Below are 19897 nucleotides of genomic sequence, written 5' to 3'. Positions count from 1 at the left end.
ACCGCTCCCAACTTAGAATGACACAAACAGGCACACCAACTCTTTTTAGAAATCAGAGTGGCTGAAAACATCTAGAGGACTCTACAATACACAGACAAAGAACATTGGGGACTACAACGGGAAGAGCTGGAGGATATAAGCAAGATGGAGGAGTGTGAGAGTCTGGAGTCGGAGGTGACAGAGCTTCAGGAGTTTCAGAGTGAGGCTTCAGATGCCATCAGCCAGGACGATGACGACGAGGTGGAGGAACTGCAAAACAGGTTATTTACACACTGGAGCTAGCTTACAAGCAGAATAAGCTCAAATGTAGCTCGCTTTTATCTTTGTGGAAAGCGGTGTCTTTTCTGTATGGAGATCTTACAAGAAATATATTGAATGGAATCTGAGAAACTACTAGTTTCTGGTCAAATACATATTGCTTTAAAGACTGAATAGAGAAGTATTGCCCCGGGAGCATGTGACTGGACCATTGCATCTGACACTGTTTTTAAAAATATATTACATGATCATCCGTCAGGAATTGTCAGAGACGCACTGCAGGCAGCTCTATTCTAATATTTAATATTATTCACCATATTTGACATCTCATTTATCAGGTTTCATACTTGGTGCTCTAGTTTTACTTGCCATGTCATAAATAGTAGAAGACACCGATATGTTGGATGTATCTGGTAAGGCAAGGTATCCCTTTACTAATATTACATGAATGACGCTTTGGGACGTCACCTTGCTGTAACCCTGCAGGGGTTGAGCTGTATTGATAGCAGGTGGGACAGCTCAGAGCGCATTTAATCATTACCTTTTCAGCTCATTGCTTACATTGGCAGCCTGGCACAAGGTCTGGTCTAATGCCTGCGATCTACATGTCGCAAGTAATCATCTTGAGAGTAGATCAGCGGGTGTTTTAAGCTTAGATTTGGTGAGTTGCCTCAGATGCAAAACGTGAATTGGTGGTGTCCATGCTGGCACATCTTGCACAGAACGGATTTGATTAATTGGTTTGTTCTCTGCTTGCATTTCCATGAGCTGTGCTAAAAGGATCTTCTCTTGCAGACGGTTGAGTCATGCCCCTCTCTCTTCTTCTCGAGAACTGCACAAACAGCCTGCTTTCCTTCTAACTGTCCATTTCTTGCTCTTCCAGTCTGCGTGAGGTTGTCCAGGACCAGTCTGTGAAGCCTAAGTTCCAGTGCCTGATGGTGGATCCATCGTTCTCCATGGTAACGGTTCAGAGCGAGGACAGTGGTATTGTCTGGGAGACGGCGTCTAGCCGCTGCTCTACCCCTTGGGCCTCTGAAACCAGCTCCATCTCTGAAGCCTACAGCATGGATGGCTCTGGAGCTGCAGGAAAGATCACCATCATCTTTGATGAGGAAAAAATTGTCCGTAGGAGGACGAGATCTGGAAGTTGCAGCAGGCTGGGGGACAGGCTGAGTCGACCTGGTAGTTCAAGATCAGCTTCAGCCCTGGGAGTGGAGAGACCTGAGATGGCGGAGATTTCTCTTCCCAATGTCAAACGGGAAAAAAACGAAACAGAGCCAGACTTGGAGGAAATCAAAAACAAAGATCAGCAGCTGTTTAGTTTGATTTCAGAGGGTTATGAGATTCTCAACATCAGAGTGCCCTCCAAACTTCCCACTGTGGATGAGGAAGACAGCACAGAGTTGCAGGACAATTTGTCTTATTTGGACCAGACTCCGAAGATCAGATCCCAAAACAGAAAAGACTGGACACTGCAACAAAATCATGCCCCGCCAAAGGATGGGGAATTACTGGATCACCAAGAGGTATTTATTAATTTCTCTATACAATTTAGGTGGTTTTAATAATGAGGAATTTCATTTCCAACACTAGTTTTTACTAAAATATTAATTTGTCTAGTAAAATGTGGTTTTAAACACTTAATTGTCCTCTAGATTGAATTGCTGATTGTGATCTTTCCTCAGCCTTCAAAGCAAGACTCCTTTCAGCCATCAGCGGACACAGAGCTCAGACTCACGCCCACTCAGAAAGAAAGCACTGGCGACATAGACTACTTTGAGAAGTTTACCCTGGTTGATGTGGTGGTTCCTGGAGAACAAGCGCCAGAGCTGCAGGAAGAAGCAGAACAGCCACAGGAGAAGCCTAAAGTTGAAGAGCAAAAGCCAGCTAAGGAGGCCGCCACTGACAGCGCATTAGAAGACTCTTTTGTCTTTGTTACGGATGTGGAGATAGTGGGGGAACACCTTGATGAGGTCTTCTACGGCGAAGGAGCTCCTCCTGATGCATTGCAGCGGAGAGAAGACGATGAGGCGGAGAGTGAGATGAGAAGGAGGCGAGTGAGCCAGAGATCTTTAAAGGAGAATGGTTCTGTGTTGTTTGGGGGTGAAGACACCGTCCTCACGCCTATTTTTATCTCCCCTGGACCCCCAAAGATCATTGACCAGATCCTGCTGGATGAGCCGACAGCCATGTCCTTTATGTACTCTGACCTTTACGAGGATGCTGTAGGCGAGAGGAGGAAGAGCGACGAAGAACAATCTGAGGCAGAGAGCGTGGCATCTGAGAAGACTTATAAGAGACGTTCGTCAGATTCAGAGGAGGCAGACGGGTACTTGGAGAAGTTTATTTTGAAGGATGAAACTCCAACAGTGGAGGTTCAACCAGAGTCAGTGAAGGAGAAGAGGGAGAGGAGGACGATGTGGTCGCAGAGTGAGTTTGACATGACAGGATGTCTAACAAGAGTGGTCAGCGAAGAAGACGAGGACAAGACTAAAACCGAGGAACCAAAGACACAAGAGGTCCGTGTTGGAGATGAAGATTTACAATCAGCCACATTTAAAGAGAAAAGAGAAATAATTACTGAGACAAAAAAGGAGATGAAAGAAATACAAGTTTCCATGGTGACTGAAGAGCAGGCTTTCAGAGAGGCCTCCGACGAATCAATTAAGGTGTCCAAACTAAGAGAGGATCAGGAGGTGAAACATGAGGTAAAGAGGGACCAGACCGGGCCTCTTGAGACCAGCATTGATAAATCACTAACTGAAACTAAGCAGGTAGACCGTAAAGTAGAGAAAACAGAGGAGCATCAGAGAGAAGTGCCAGCAGAAACAACTAGTATTATTGAAACTGAGCAGCCATGTCAGACGCAAAAAGTGGTAGAACAAACAGCTCAGGTGATTGTGTATGCTGCAGAGGAGACGGTTGTGGTAGAACCGGTAAGCAGTGAGGCGCCTAACATCATCACTGAGATGAGTTTGTCTGAGGAGGCAGCTTCTGACAGCAAGGTGATGGCTGATAATGAGAAAGACTTAACCGAGGCTGAAGTGAAAGAGACTGAAAGACAGGAAATGCTCACCTCTACTGAAATAGAGACACCCACTGAAACATCTGTGTGTGAGAAAAAAGAAGCAGCAGAAGTTGTTCCTGGGGATGTTGCACCTGTTGAGGTCGTCACCGACTGCGATTCTGCAGTACATGCGTTAGTGGAGGTGATTGAAAAAGCAGTGGACAAAAAGGAGATCCAAACTCAAGTTCAGATTGATCTTCAGGAGGCAATAAGTGTCAAGACAACAGATGTCCAAACAGCTGAAAGAGAAGAGAAACGTGGCATTCTAACAGAAGAAACTATAGTTGAGAGCAAGTCACCTGAATTCATTACTGAAGGTGATCAGGAGTCAGAAGTTAAAGCAGAGATTTCAATTGAGGTAACCAAACCTGCAATGTCAGATGAAGTAAAAAAAGATTTAGATAAAACAATTATTGAATCCAAGCAGCACCAACAGGAGGAGTTAGTAACTGACACTGAGCCGATTACTGAAGCCAAAGATAAAACGCCCACAGAGGACACTGGGACTCCTCAGGAGATGGTGAATGTGGGTGATGAGTTAATCCTCCTTGTCCCCAAAGGACAAACTGTAGAGATGGACATAGAGGTCGATCCGTTATCAGAGAAGACTTTGAGTGATACAGTAGCTCTCCCTGAACCTGACATTACATGTGGATGTCTCATAGCACCTGACACCCCCACAACATGCACAGAGACTCTTCAGGCACCAAATGAAGAAACAATGACAGAGCCTCAGCTGGAAGTAAAACCAGACGTTCTAAAGGAAGACTTACTACCAAGAACCGAGTTAGACAGTAGGTACACTCCTCCAGCACCTGTGGAGGAGGCCTACACAGGTGAGCAGAAGAGGGACTGTGAGGAAGATGAGGGCGCATTTTCCTCTCTGAGGAGCTTTACTCACCATGAGGATTTGTCCGAGCTACACAGCGAGGATATTAAGACAGGAGCATCAAATGCCCCAGAAACTAGCATTGTTACAGAGCATTCAAGTAGAGAGATTGATCTGCACAGAGAGGATGTAGAACCAAAGATGGAGCAAGATGATGCACTTGCAGAGGCTTCAGAGGTGATTGTTGACGAACTAGAATATGAGATAATATATAAACAAGAAGCCAAAGAGAAGACGGAACCTGAAACACAGAAAAATTCAGAGGAAGCAAAGCCTGAGTCTGGCCAGGAGAAAGATGAGAGGATGGAGGAGGAGGAGGAGGAAGAGGAGGAGGAGGAGAGGGAAGAGGAAGTCTTCGATCTGTCCCCAGATGATGAAGTCATAGAGGCCGACTATGAGATTATCGATGCAGAGGAAGAGAGTGAGGCTCGACTGGCTGCTGAGCTGCAGCGGATGGACAGGTTCTGTATCACCTGTGGATGTCTGCTGTCAGAGGACGACTGTGTGGCTGGAGAGCATCACAGCCACGAGGTTACTGCTGTGGACGTAGCCTACGAGGAAATAAAGGTAATTTATTGGGTGAATGGGAAGTTAGAAACGCACATTCAAATTTGCTTTAGAGTTTATATTAATGGTTGTCACAGCTGTTTAAACTACAATAATGGATGTATGAACAGAACTAAGACACAGCTTCGGAGGCGGTGCACCATTCATTCCAACAAAAGTTGCTCAGTGGCGCATGAAGCAAAAGAAATTGACCTCAGAGTATAGAATTCAGAGGAAAAGATATCTGGATCTTTATAAGCGCATTATAAAGCCCAAAGTGTATGCACACTATTCAACCCCTTCTCCCAGCCCTTGGTCCAGCCTCGTTCTCAAACTCATTCACATGACGGAAGAAAGCAAAACAACTCTGGATTTGGCAATGTAGAACTTTTAGGACCTAATGATTAAAATAACAGCACAGTATTAGTAAAATTATCAATGAATATTACATATTGGACAAGTATTGGGAAATGTTAAAATAGATTTAAGGTACTAACATTTTGAGAGCAAATAAACATATTTCCCAAAAGGTTGAAGATCAGATGACAAAAAGCTTTTGCTTTTTCGTGTGTGACCTCGGACGTCTCTAACAGCGTCTCTCAGATGTTTGATCTTCTGAGCAGTCTCTCCCGCAGCAGCGTTTCTCATTCTGATGGGAAACTGTAATCAAATAGCAGCTCATCATCATACACATTACCAGCATTATTACAACACATGGTTATGATCACACACACACTTCACTGGCATTAGTTTGGGTCATCAGATCATAAAGTGCTCCTAAATTAAGCGGATAACTTTTCCATTCATGCTGGCAGGCTGAAAGCTGCAGGCTGCCGTCAGGCTGAAGCCAAGCAGAAGCCAAGCACATTGAACAGGTGTGATGTAATGCTCTGCTTTGATTCGTGAAAAGGTCCAGTGTGACATCAAATGGAGACTGATATGTGATCTGTCCACACACACACACACACACTGTTCTCCCTCGCTGTCATCGGTCAGTACAGGGTCAGCCATCTGCTTTTGTAATCTGTTTTAAGGTCACAGCACCATCTAACAATTAAAAGTAATTTTTTTTTGTTGGCTTTTTCTCTTGCAATTTTCCAAAAGCCGTCATTTTAACTTGAATGCTCGTGCCTTCGACACTTCATTCACAGGAGAGACCATATTCAATGTTTTTCTGTAATCTGGGATGATACGTTTGACAACATGGGTGAAGTGACACGTGTTTGATGAACAATTACAGTAAAGTATCCCACAGAAACCTGAAACAAACGAAGAATGATCAAATGTAATTTCTATATTATATTTGAACCAGGTCTTGTGCATGTGGAATGTTGTATTTGTGAAATATTGACAGCTCTACTGTAATTTAGAAAAAGATCAAAGGTAGATAGGGGAAATCGGTTTACCAAAACAACTTTGCAAAACTTGGTCTAAAAAATAATAACAGAGAGGAGCTTTCATCTCCTGTTTACTTTGACCAAACACATTCATCAAATTCCTTTAATAAAAATAATATTTCAGATATCTTCACCGGTGGTACATTTTTGTTAAGTGTGAAAACTAAATTGGCTACAGTTCTGATGTCATATATACTAAATGCAATTAACATTTTTTCCATCAAAGGATAGGCTTGAATTTATTTTGTATAATTACAATATTTCCATGCACATATACATTTCAGGCATTCTGGAGTAGAGTAGAACAGTCTTAGTTACAACTAATAGCTCTTTCGATATATATGGTCATGCAAGTATTCTTTTGAGTAAGAATTGCACAAATGTGAGCCTGTCTTTTAATCCCTGCGTCTTTGTGAAATAAAGTGGAAAGAGTAATTTGTTTGTACTCAAGTAAACGTACTGTTACTTTAAAGATATTTAAAAGTGAAATGTAATAATCTACTTCAGTAAAAGTACAAAGGTAGATAAATTAAAATGTGGACTACTCTGAGTAAAAGTTACTGCGTTAAAAATTATACTATTAAATTCAAATTTTGAAAGTAGGCTACGAAATAGACAACATGTCAACAAAAACAACAGACGAGAGCTCTGCATACAACCAATGATCGAGTAACGCTAAATATACACTGCCTTCCTCAAAGTGGACTCACGAAAATGAACCACGACAGAGTCAAACTCAGACAATTAAACACAAATAATTGACAATAAAATAAAACAACGTAATCAAAGCAGACAACGTAATGTAAACAATATAAACTCCACTGTAGCTGCAGGGACTCAATGCTGCAAAGCAGTGTGTTCAGCATGGGGTTCACACACTGCGAAGCGCGCGCACACGCAACTACGTTGCTATGCTCCGTGGTTACCGCAAATAAGTGGTTGTTGTCGTTCTCATTAACAATTGCGTTGTCGTACTCACCTGTCTGAACGGCACCGCACAATGTGTAACTTCTTTTCTCGTTCGTTCATAATTAACCAGTTCACTGAATGAGGCTCCGCAACAGTCTCAAACAGCAAAAAGTACTCACACACTTCGGTGGCGCTTTACGGCCAATGAGCTGGAGGATCCTCCAAGGATTTCGTGTGTTAGCCAGGCCCAGCATGGCCTTTAGGTCACGGACATCGTGTGTGCAACTTAGCATGCACGCCTTAAGTCAGTGTAGCATTTATGAACTATGCAGAGGTGAAATAATGCTAATTATTGTGCTTCTTCTGATTCTGCCTCAAGTGGCTCTGCACGTGGACGCAAACGTGTACGTAACAATCATTTCCGGAGTGTCGCCACTCTGGACGAAGCTCTGCCTTCTTGCCGCCGCAGAAACACCTGCAGCTTGTTCTCCGGTGGAGCACTTTTTCATGTGACTTGTGTGATTTCTACTCTCTAACGGATGCGACTTGAAATGTACAATAACGTGAAAGTTAAATTAATTTGTTTCAGTAACAAGAGCAATGTGCCGACCTGAATTTGACCTGCAAGTGTCATTTTGTATCAGGTGAAGCTGAGTGACTGGATCTCAGAGCTTCAGGGGAGGTCAGAGAACATCGAGGACCTGGTGTCTGAGCTCGAACTGGCCTACAACTCTGTGGAGGTAAAAACAAACCGTTTACATACGTAATGCTTTTTTTAAAAAACTATTACATTTGTAAATATAAAATCTCTGTTTTCCTTCCCTCTACTCCACCAGGACCACTGTGTGGAGAGCGAGGCGGCGATGCAGGCGCAGAATGAGGAGATGATGGCTCTGGTGATGGAGCAGTACAACGGCATGTCTGTCAGCATGGAGGAGGAGAAGAAGGCCAAACTGGAGCAGCTATATGACCAGCTTGTCGCCTTCCAGGAGAGCATCGACACCGCCAAGGCCACTCTGGAGACCACTGCCAGAGAGGCCGAGACTGACGCACGGGTGAGTGTTAAGGCTTATTGATCACTGATTTCATATGCAGCCAATATTCAGGATGTATGTCAAATTTCTGATAAATTCCTTTTTCAATCTGTTCTCCCACTAGTCACCTGAAGATATTAATGCAAGGTAATGTGATTTCAGTGAATGGAGTGTGTGCTAGTGTGGTTTTCTAACCAGTTTATGCAAAAACAAAATGACATGATAGTGATAACCAATACAGTTTGCGGCTTGACCTGCAGAGCTACTTATACTCTGCTCAAAGATAACCTTTGTCACTGACCTGTGATTGTGGCCAAAGGCTAAAGGCTGTGTGTGTGTGTGTGTGGTCAGTCTCAAGGCAGCTCTGGACTCAGCCATGTCACTGGAGCTGGGGCCCAAGGGACTACTGGTGTTTGAGGACTATGCCAGGGGCAACACTTCTAGCCCTCTGCTCGCACAGCGCAAGGGAATCCCAGGTAGCTCTAATACAAACATCTCTTTGCAGATTTACCTGACATCGACAAGATGCCATGTGCATATATGTGGCAGTTATTAATCTTGTATGTCTCCTGGTCTCTGCCTCAGTGCCTCAGAGGCCTACGCTGCAGCCTCAGGAGGCAGGCTCAGCCTCCAGCACCAGTGTCACCGTTTACTGGAAGGTCAACCCTGGAGATATCATCGACTGCTTCCAGGTCTACTGCATGGAGGATCCACAGGGAGGTAAATACTTTCAGGATGGTGTTAAAGCTGGGAAATAGTGGCCAAAGTGCTCCCATCCTATTTTTTAATCACCATCTACTTCAGCTAATTTGACATAAATAAGGTTAATGGATAATTAAAATAAAACAGAAATCTTATTTTTGTTCATTTTAGAATAGGTATTTTGTTCACAAATAAACAATTTGTAGTATAATATCCTGTAGTATTTATAACGGGTATAGTTTTTGCTGATTTACTAAATACAGTACAAACTGTGGCTGCTGTTGTCCACAGCTGTGTCAGAGGAGTACCGTGTGACAGTGAAGGAGAGCTATTGTGCCCTGGAGGAGCTGGAGCCTGACAAGACCTACAAGGTGTGGGTGATGGCTGTCAACTACACAGGCTGCTCTCTGCCCAGCGAGAGACTCTTGTTCAGAACCGGTCAGTCTCCACACTCAGCTAAATCTCAACGAAACAAGAACTTTGTCTCACAATGGAACGCATATTACTTTTATTCTTTACTGGTATTTTGAAAGAAGTTTAGATTGATAATTTGTGTTAGATTACAGTATCTTAATGTGTTGTTATTAACATGACCTGTTCTCTTTGTGGCAGCTCCATCAGTGCCAGTGATCGAAACGGAGCGCTGTACTGTCATGTGGGATTCAGCTACACTGCGGTGGAGCTCAGCAAATCAGACTCCTGCACAGAGTTACACCCTGGAGTACTGTCGCCAGTATGAACTAGAGGGAGAGGGTCTCAGGTGGGTGTTTTCTTTTTACCAGATATATAGAAAAGTGCAGTCAATGAACATATTAGGAAATCCAGTCAATTTGGTTTACAACAAAGTAAAAATGATCTGACATCATACTTCTTCCACAAACTAGCTGGACACAAAATATGTACACTAAGGTTTATTCATTTAATCGATACGTTTGCATGTATGTGGGTGTGTGTGACATACTCCTAGGTCCATCTCGGGTATCAAAAGCTGCGAGCAGAGGGTTCTACTGCAGCCCAATGAAAACTATCTGTTTTACATCAAAGCTGTGAATGAGTCTGGAGCCAGCGAACAGAGCGAGGCTGCCCTCATTTCCACTAAAGGTAACATAACACTTACTTTAACTATGTTTGTGCTTCTGTTTGTGTACACAAATACAAAACAGTACATAAGTACTGCAGTTTCCTTTCCACATTATTCTTTCTTCCCTGTTACTGTTTTTAGGGACAAGGTTTCACCTGCTGAAGGCCTCTGCTCACCCTGCTCTGGAGCTGTCGGTGGACCAGACCACTCTGCACTACAACACGCTGTCAACAGACAAACAGTGAGTTTCAGTCTGCTCCAACCACTTCAGCTTATATATAAGAATATTGTAAACCAGAGTTTGTATGTATTATAGGTGTCCATCCATCCTGGGTGAGTTGTTGCCGGCACAAGGTCATTACTACTGGGAGACCCTTGTGTCAGGAAGCACGGCCTACAGGCTTGGAGTGGCATACAACACAGCCGATAGAAACAGCCCACTGGGAGAAGACAACCTGTCATGGTGTTTGCAGTGCATCCCTACACCATCAGGGTATGCATAAAGTGTCCTGCCCCCGCTCCCCTTTACAGTACATCCCTTCGCTATTCTGGTCTAAACCCTCCTTTCTTTGCTCTCTTTGTCTGTCCAGCTGCAGGTATCAGCTGCTCCACAATGACATTCAGGCCAGTGTGTTTGTGATTGAGATGCCTGAGCGAGTTGGTACTCTCCTGGATTACCAGCTGGGTCGTTTGTCTTTCTACAATGCCCAAAGCGGTCAGTTGTTGGGCACTTTCTGCCATCGCTTCACCCAGCCGTGCCACCCTGCTCTGGCCCTGGAGATGCCGGGCAGCCTGGAGGTCAGCATGGTGCTGGAGGTGCCGCAGTTTACCAAAGATAGCTAGCTCTACTATCTGCCTCACACACTGTAGGGTGTTTACAGTTCATGTTGGACTTAATTTGATTTGAATGATCTTAATGTGAAATGATTAAAATGACGTACTGCATTACTGATATGACAAGACATAAAATACAGATACAGATATCCCACAGTAAAAGCAGAAGATATACTTATACATACATACCATTATTTGTGTGTTTTTAAGTAAGATCAAACCTAATCAGTTTTGGAATTTTTCTCTTTTTAACAAGAAATCAATTCAATGTGTATCTCTTTTGTTAACAGCAATGTCTTGTCTAATATCTTATCTAAAATGTCTTGTAAATAGCAAAAACAAAGGCAGTGAGCATGAATGATGATGGTGTGAAATACAACTGGATTGAAATGTAGTGCCTTCAATTTGTTTCACAGGTGAGTGAGTGTCTTGTATTTTATTTTGCCAAGGGAGAGGTAAAACGTTGTGGATAAAACATATGCTGATGGGATTGTTTTGTACTGTTTTGTAAATGTTCTTTGATTTACTCACGTTCAGTTTTCTCCTCTTTCTTTAAACCCGTACTTACAGGTACTGTGAGGGGAGTAAAGGGTCTGACTGCATACTTAAGGCTCAATAGTTAAAGCCCTTTGGCAACGCAGAGTTTATAGTGCCAAGAAACATACTGTGGGACTATTAAACTGTATTTCATATTGTGAATTTGTGTAAATAACCTTTGTAAACAGATGTGATCTCATCTATATTTTGTTATGTGCAATAGCGGCAAGTAGAGATGAATTGTTTTCCTTTCTTTGTCTTGTAAACTGATTTTAACATCTGAGCTGAATGAACATTTATTTTTCTATTTGCTCAACTCGACTGGTTGTTTTCAGGTTTCTAATATTTTCACCACTAGAGGGCCTCAGCACTCCATTCGCTGTAATATTGGCTCAAAATCAGGCTAGAATACATTTCTGCTACCAATCCTAAAAACGTCTGCTGAATCTTTTGTGCAATTAGATGTCCAGAATGCTTTTGATGACTTCCCGCTCCTGTAGATTTGGGGGCGATACACCTCGCTGACAAGGTTCGCCATTTCATTTCTCAAGTATTTTTCCAGGCACTCGTACCTTTTTCCCTCATCACTGACATCTTTCCTCATTTCTGAGGAAACGGAGCGAGTAGGAGAGTGAAATGAAGAAGAGGGGTGTGGGACAAACACATGCAGACTGTCAGGGAACAGCTGCTGGCTTCCATGTGAACCGTTGCTCAGCTTGGAAGCTGAAGGACAGCTCTTTGAAAAGTGACAGCCTCATTTTACTGGGACTGATAACACTGAATTATGAAGAACATAATTTATTGTCACTGAAGTCTAGCTGATTTGTTTCTGTTCACAAGAACAGGATGACAATAGTGCCGTTTAATTGATATTGAAAAGAATTAAATACTTATTTTTTGCAGCACAAAATTGTCAACATGTATTATTTCCTTTTACCACACCTATGAAATAGCTAGCTAAGAGAAACCTCATGACCCTCTACCTCCAATGAAAAGATCTGATGTCGAGTATGAATCATCTGCTTTCAGCTAAATTACTCTCATTTTTTCCTTATCTGAGGCCAAAACCAAACAAAGAGCTCACTGTCTTTCCAACATCTAAACAACCGACCATACAGGGTAACATCTTCTGTCATTATTACTGGGAAAACAAGTGACCCAATAGCTCGCCTTAGAAGATGGCCGTATTTTAAAGCACAATATATGACCCAAACCGTTCTCATATAATCTTGTCACCAGTTGACTGTTTACAGGCACATTAAGTGAAATTATATTAATACGTTGATTTAGCTTCAAAAGAAAAGACCGTGGATGTGGTTGAATTATCATATTTATTTTTCAATTATAAGATGACAGTAGTTACCAACCATCCACATAGAATGAACAACAGTAACATCAATGACAAAAGATAATTTGTGGCAATGTATCAAATGTTTGAACCTTTAACATTTGGACAATTGTACAAAGACACCAGCAGTCATGAAGGCACACTGCCGCCTTATGGTCCTCACAAACCCCATTGTTGTCCGTCAACATTTTGTAACTGACAGAACAAAAACACGCACACACACCACTGAATGTTGCAAGAGCCCAAGTATCAATACTTTCAGACTGAAACACTAATCATGAAAGTAATCACGTGGAGTAGACACAGTTCAGACGTGTATGAGCTGTGAGGATATTAGGTAGGGAGCATGAGAACAAAATAAAAAAATGAAAAAAACATGTGGCAACAATTTCTGAAATTCAGACAGCACAAAATATTCAGAAAGGCAGCTAATGAGACATTCTCAAATGGAACAGACACTTCAGTTTAAACAAGGTGGGTAAATAGGCACAGCAAATGACAACACAGCTGAAAAATCTTGCCAAAATAAATGTTGTACCTGTAAGATGGTTCAAAAAATCATGGCAACAAAAAAAATCATGGCAACAACTGCGAGTGGATTGTTAATGACAGTTATCTTGCAAAACATGAAACTATAATTGAAACACACACTGGTTTCTGATAGTCCTTTGATAAACACAAACGCATTAGTCCCACACATCTTGCATGAATAAGTTAATAGTGTGTATGAATTACCTCAGTGTATCTCGCAAAGACTGAATAAGATGATCAGCCCTATTAGAGGAAATTACAAGTAATTGCATTGATTTCATCATGTAAATATTTACAGCTATACAAGCTATACAAAGCAGAGGAGATGAGAGCAAAGCAAAATAAGTGATTGTGTTTTCCTAGTTATGACTGTATACATACTGTACACTAGTTTAAATGTTATTAGAATTTACAGAATATTTTTACAGGAGGTGGAATAAGGTCTGAGATCCCCATGATAACAAGAAAACAGATTTAAATCCTGGAGTAACGCAACTAAACAAATCTTAGTGATCAATTCCTATTTAACTAATTTCATGACTGATGAAAAATTAAGAAAAAAATTAAATACATATTTCTTACAGAAAACAAAAGGAAGAAGAGGTGAAATGGTCCACTCAGAGGTCAAACAGTGCCACTTCTTTCCCCTGCTGGACTTTTCATTTCCTTCAACTTTCTGTGTGTTTCTCATCAGACACCACTTCATAGAATTCCATCCATGACCACATACATGCACTCAACCTTTTCTTTTTCTTTTTCACCTCACACATGCACTTTTCCATCTCTTTCAGACCAACATCTTTGAAATCAATCATCATTATGTTTCTATAAAATAGCCTCTTTAATAGCTCATACTTCCAATAATTATTAGGTTATTTTCCATTCAAATCATATTTTCCCTGGATGACCATTTTTTTTGATTTGCAGATGTTGAGTCAGAACTACACCTTTCATCTACATGCTGTCCCTCCTCCATTTAGAAGCCTGGATCAGGGTTGCCAGGTCAGAGGTTAGGCAGGAGTAGAGCTCTGCTCACTGGCCAGACTGGGTTTGGGGTCTGGTCTGTGGGGTTTGTGCTGAGGGCTGCTGCGAAGGTTGTCATCCATCTACAGTACAGGAGGTCGAGTTTAGTTAGAGCACACATGCAGAAGCAGAAAATTAAATGACAATGATTCATTAAGTGGCACTATATATACTTTTCGTACAGCTGAGACTGTACCTGCCAAATGCAACCATGCACCCATGCAAAGAGACGATAAAAGGAAAGCAGAAGCACCTTCTCTATCAAGTTGGACTCTTTGTTTACAAGCTGAGTTAGTTTCTGGAGGTTGGCATCCATTGTTTCCTGAACAGGTGGGATGGGACCTAGAGAGAAATGATGTAAGGGGACACCCACAGAAAAGATAGCAGAGAGTCAATGGCAGAGGAACAGTGTTAGGCTGATACGCACCCAGAAATAGAGCAGATGCAAAGAGCAAGCATGCTGTGAAATAAAGGATGTGAGAAGAAGGAAAAAACTGATGGTGTTGGTAGTTGTTTGTGCTTGTGTATGTAAATAATGTAAAATGTCCCCTGCATCTTCGTATGTGTGGCTTTCACCGAGCTAAAGCCCAAGAGTGAGAGTATTTCCAGTGTGTGTAGCGATCTTACAAGGGCGGTCCGGGCAGAAGTAGACTGCGAGGATGTTGTCACAGAAGCTTGTGAGGTTATCGAGCTGTCTGAGGTGGCTCTGCAGAGGGCTACTGGGGAGACTGGCTTTGTAAATTGGAGCCACAAAACCAAACACAAAGGCGTCCAGACTGGTCGGCCTACAAACACAAACAAAAATAATCAAACATCATCATCAATGTAGTATTACGTATTCTGTCAGTGTTCCACAAATTCATCCATCCATTTTCATCTGCTTATCTGGGGTCAGGTCTCAGTGGCAGCAGGCCCAGCAGGCCGACCCAGACTTCCCTTTCACCCACAACATTTTCCAGCTTATTCTGGGGGACCCTGAGGCATTCCCAGGCCAGCCGGGAGATATAATCCCTCCAGCGTGTCCTGGGTCTTCCTCGGGGTCTCCTACCAGTTGGACTTGCCTGGAAAACCTCTAATGGGAGGCGTCCAGGAGGCATCCGAATTAGATGCCCGAACCACGAAGGAGCAGCGGCTTAACTCCAAGTTCCCCCCTTGTGTCCGAGCTCCTTAACCTATCTCTAAGGCTGAGCCCGCTTGTATCCGCGACCTTGTTCTTTCGGTCACGACCCAGAGTTCGTGACCATAGGTGAGGGTTGGAACGTAGACCGACCAGTAAATGGAGAGCGTGGCTCCCTATTCACAAAGACAGTCCGGTGCAGCGCCTGTTTTACTGCTGCAGCCGCACCGATTTGCTTGTCCATCTCCCGCTCCACCTTACCCTCACTCGTGAACAAGACCTCGAGATACTTGAACTCCTTCGCTTGGGGTAGGAATTTTGTCCCCACCTGGTGGGAGCAATTCACCGGTTTCCGGCAGAGCACCATGGCCTCAGATGTGGAGGCGCTAACTCTCACCCCTGCCGCTTCACACTCGGCTGCAAAAGGTCACGGTTTGAGGAGGCAAACAGGACCACATCATCCGCGAACAGCAGAGAGACGATCCCGAGACTCCTGAACCGGATCCTCTCCGCCCCCTGGCTGAGCTTAGATATCCTGTCCATGAAACTCACGAACAGGACCGGTGATAAAGGGCAGCCCTGGCAGAGGCCAACACCCACCGGGAACGTGTCTGATTTATACCGAGGATACAAATACAGCTCCTACTGCAGGCGTACAGAGCCTATAGGCCTATTATTTTTGATCTATTGTAATCAAATTGCCAACAGAATATTTAAAGAATAATATTTCATAAAAAATGTTTTAACTAACCCTTACTAAAACAAGAGCATCATAATTATTTTACTTTTCTGTCTTCAAATTGATCTGCACTAAATTTAATGTGTTGTACATATAATTATAATAATAACTTTATTTATATAGCACCTTTTAAAAACTAAGTTTTACAAAGTGCTCTACAGCTTTACAGAGTATAGTTATACATAACTTAAATACCAGTAAACAAAAGAAGGACCATACCATAAAGGCAATGAATACATCAAACGACATTAAGGCACTCACAAGTCGCCAAAGAAGTAGTTTGCAGTTCCAAGTCTGTATGAGAGGAGATTCAGGCACTCTTTAGCATCACTGTAGATCTGAGGCAGACAGTGAGAAAGATTGATGGAACATTGCAGTCATAACCCCACAGAGTTGACACAACATGTGACTGATGAATTAGACAAGTCGATATTTACCTTTCCCTCGACCTCAGTGATTCTGTGTAACGGCGCCTCTCCTTTGGTTAGAAGGATGCGGGAGAGGGCAGTGTTGGCATGGTGACAAGGGACGAAAAAGTTAAGAGGGAATGGCGAGCGTGAAGCAAACCATGGCCGTGTCAGATTGGCATAGTTTTCTGCATCCACCCAGAAAGTGTGCAACTGTGGGACACAAAGCATTACTCTAATTATAACCATTACTCACAGATTAGTTTTCAGGGATCAAGCAGAGGAGAGATGGCGTTACCAGAGCTGGTCGTAGTTTCTCTTCAAGCAGAGCAATGTATGCCATGGTGTCTGCGCCTTGTCTGGCTGTCAGTTCATAGTCGGCATTAAACCGCTGAAAAAATAACAATCGCATGTATTACAGTAGATCTACCGAATCTGCTCAATGGGTTTGGTGACATAATGACCAGGGAACGGACAGTGAGCAGCCCTGGAATTCACCGTTACCTGTTTTCTCAGGAAGTTGAGGATATTTGTAGGTTCTTGAACTGTAGTGTCTCCACACAGCAACTCTGGGACTGTCGCTGCAGGTTGAAGAAGATATTACAATTCAAGCTAGCATCTGGTGTTGTATCAGTACCTGTATCAGTCAACCACATATGTATAGTAAGCAATTCCCATGTGGTGTCTGGATCATGCGGTTATGTCATTCTGGTTTATAGCTGCAGCCCACCTGTTAGAGTTTTCCATGTCCAGTCAATAGGAACAACTGTGACCTTTGCCCCAGAAAACTTGGCGTATGCCTGAAAAAAAGAACACATTTGAATCAAAAAATTTCTAAAAATACATTTAAAAAAAGAGCTAGAACGAAATAATCAAAAGACGTATAACTAAATAAAACATGGTTTCCTCTACAAATTATTTGTATCATTGAATAATTTGTTGATTCTTTTTTGGGGTAAAAATGTCAAATAATAGTAAAAACAGGCTATTGCAATGTATGGATTTCTAAGGCGAAGTCTGAACAACAGTCCAACACCCAAATGATGTCCAGTTTACAATCAATGAAATAGAAAAAAGCAGCAGAACACAACACTGGAGGAGCTAGGACCATAGAATATTTGTCATGAAAAATAACTGAAACAATCAATTGGTAATTGCAAGTTGATTAACCGTTTCAGCTCTCAACAATAGTGTTACCTCATCTGTTGTTTGAAAAACATTGTGATCGTTTACACGATTTATTTTTCTTATTTCTCTATTCTAAATTGTCCCACACTGAATGTCTGGTGTATATATATATATATATATATATATATATATATATATATATATATATATATATACACACACACATACATACACACACACACGTCATCTTCGTCAGAAAACGAGTCAAAGTGTCACCTTGTGGCAAGAGTTATTATAACTGAATGGGTTCACTGACAGACAACACGACCAACAGACTCCTCCCTGTTAGTTTTCTGACAAGGTTATTACAACATCGGCCCTCGTCGATAGCTAGCTCGTAATATAAATATAAATAAACAATATGAATTAGAAGCCTCAACAAGCTGACCTTGAAGGACACATTTATGTTCCCAATAAGTGACTTCTGAGCGACACACGAAGGGCAGACCATGCAGTCACAGTAATGCTGCAGCTGGCCAAAACAAAAGCAAAAAGCTCAGCGTGAAACGTCCCGTTCAATCCTGCAGCCCGAGCTGAGCCCGAGCAGCCAGCTCAACAAGCAAGCTGCAGGAGGCACGTTAGCATGGAGGCTAACCAGAAACACACAGAGGAGACGCAAAGAAACCCGGAGAAGAAACATGTCGCCTTAAAAGGATGGAGGGGGTATAATAACCGTCATTTTGTTTTACAAGCAGACGACCACGTTACCTGAACTATTAGAGACTCGCTGTGGACAGAAGGCAAACCCCAGTCTCCTCCCCAGCATCTCAGCTCTATGGCAGCCGCCATGTTTGGTTCGTAGAAGGAGCTGGTGACGTCACGAGTTGTGAAATCATAGGTGAAGAAATTAAACAGGTGGTTTGTTTCAAGTGCTGAGATGACATGCTGTGACCGGAAAGGATTTGAATATTGCTGTGCTTTTAACATGCTTCTTCTTCTTTTTTGAGAAATCAGTTTTTGGCTTATGTCAATAAACTAATTAAACTGTTTTAATCCCAGTAAAATGTAAGGTTTGTTAGGATGAGGAATTCATGAAGGAACTAAACCAGTAACAACTCAACATGATGCACCTTAATGAGAAACATAATGAGAAATAATTTGTCACCATAATACAACATGGCGGAGAACCTGTAAAACCATCAATGATAAATCTCTAAAGTGTTCCTTGAAGGGGAATTTGGTACTCTACTTATCCATGACAACTGTGCAACACTATCTGTTGAGGAAGGTTGTGTGATTTGATCTAAAGCTGCAGAACAGCTACTAATAGACCTTGTGGTGAGACTGTTTTGCCAAGCAAAGTCAATTATGAACTCCATATTAATTACTTTTATGGGGAAATTGAGCCCTTTCAGAATGTAGCCTATTTATAAAATGACCAGGGCGCTGACTTTATATCAGGAATGGAAGTGACTTTTTCATACTTTGGTTTTCATGTCAAAAAATATGAAATTGTAATTTCCATGTTTGGGATATTTTACCTATTTTCAGTAGTAATAGCAGTCAGACTGTTGAAAGCTGCCAGGTGTTTTGGTCGGAGACCAGACAGCCAGACACGAACGGATATGCGGTGATAATGCTTGAAGGGATGGTAGACGTCTCTCTTTGGCTCGGAACATGAGCTGAGATGTTGAAATGTACTTTAGGTTTGACGAGACATTTTAAGACGAGTACCAGACATGTCATGAAATCTTTCCAGGGTTTCCAGGGTCCTAAGTCCAGCCCACTTGGTCCTTCCCTTCCCACATTCTCCAACAGATGGAATTTAGAAAAGGTTTACAGAGGCATGTAGGCCAAGTAAGATTCAATTATATTAAAATGAAAAACATCTGGCATACAGTTATACAATTTAACTGGTTTACTGGAGATGAGCTAGGAGATCAAATACACTATCTATGACACAGGTTCATGAAGTTTGTTCAAAGCCAGCTGGAATCAAGGTTACCTCCTTGAAGACCAGGAGGTACAATCCATCTCAGACATTGTTTGAGTTGGCTCACTGTGTACAAGATGATTTAGAGTACCTTTTATGCTATTATATTACTAATCCCCATAACATAGTTAACATGAAGACTCAAGGAATGGACACTTTATCATGACTAAATTAAATAGGGTTATAAATACATAAACAATTATCACATTTAGTTAATATATTAAACTATTTCATTCATAAAACACTTTTCAAATGCAAATATAAAGTGCTTTTTAGATTCAAAAATTTACAGAATAAAAAACCCACTAGAAACCCATTTAAGCCCTTCCCTGTAGGCCAAAAATGAGAGCACATCAA

General features: G+C 42.1%; 2 protein-coding genes across 2 annotated transcripts; one reads left to right on the top strand and one right to left on the bottom strand.

The window, feature by feature from the left end:
• Positions 1-144: 144 nt before the first annotated feature.
• cmya5 (cardiomyopathy associated 5) lies at positions 145-11559 on the top strand (the record flags this gene model as incomplete). The annotated part of the gene is made up of 14 exons (XM_079222868.1): positions 145-260; positions 1142-1784; positions 1944-3530; positions 7711-7806; positions 7903-8121; positions 8225-8247; positions 8452-8576; positions 8686-8820; positions 9094-9240; positions 9415-9562; positions 9770-9903; positions 10025-10124; positions 10200-10376; positions 10474-11559. The coding sequence occupies 14 exons, from the start codon at positions 145-147 to the stop codon at positions 10724-10726; spliced, it is 3903 nt and encodes a 1300-aa protein (XP_079078994.1). The 3' UTR covers positions 10727-11559.
• A 2584-nt stretch (positions 11560-14143) lies between these two features.
• Positions 14144-18396, bottom strand: mtx3 (metaxin 3; the record flags this gene model as incomplete). Its single annotated transcript, XM_079223003.1, has 9 exons — positions 14144-14239; positions 14410-14498; positions 14784-14941; positions 16274-16350; positions 16450-16632; positions 16718-16810; positions 16924-17000; positions 17150-17219; positions 18316-18396. 9 exons carry the CDS (start codon positions 18394-18396, stop codon positions 14144-14146), a joined length of 924 nt encoding a protein of 307 aa, XP_079079129.1.
• Between the last annotated feature and the right edge of the window lie 1501 nt (positions 18397-19897).

This window comes from Taurulus bubalis (genome assembly GCF_910589615.1).
Source record: "Taurulus bubalis genome assembly, chromosome: 8".
NCBI classification, from domain to species: Eukaryota; Metazoa; Chordata; class Actinopteri; order Perciformes; family Cottidae; genus Taurulus; species Taurulus bubalis.
The sequence above is the reverse complement of the archived record's forward strand: the minus strand, read 5'-3'. Positions and strand labels throughout refer to the sequence as shown.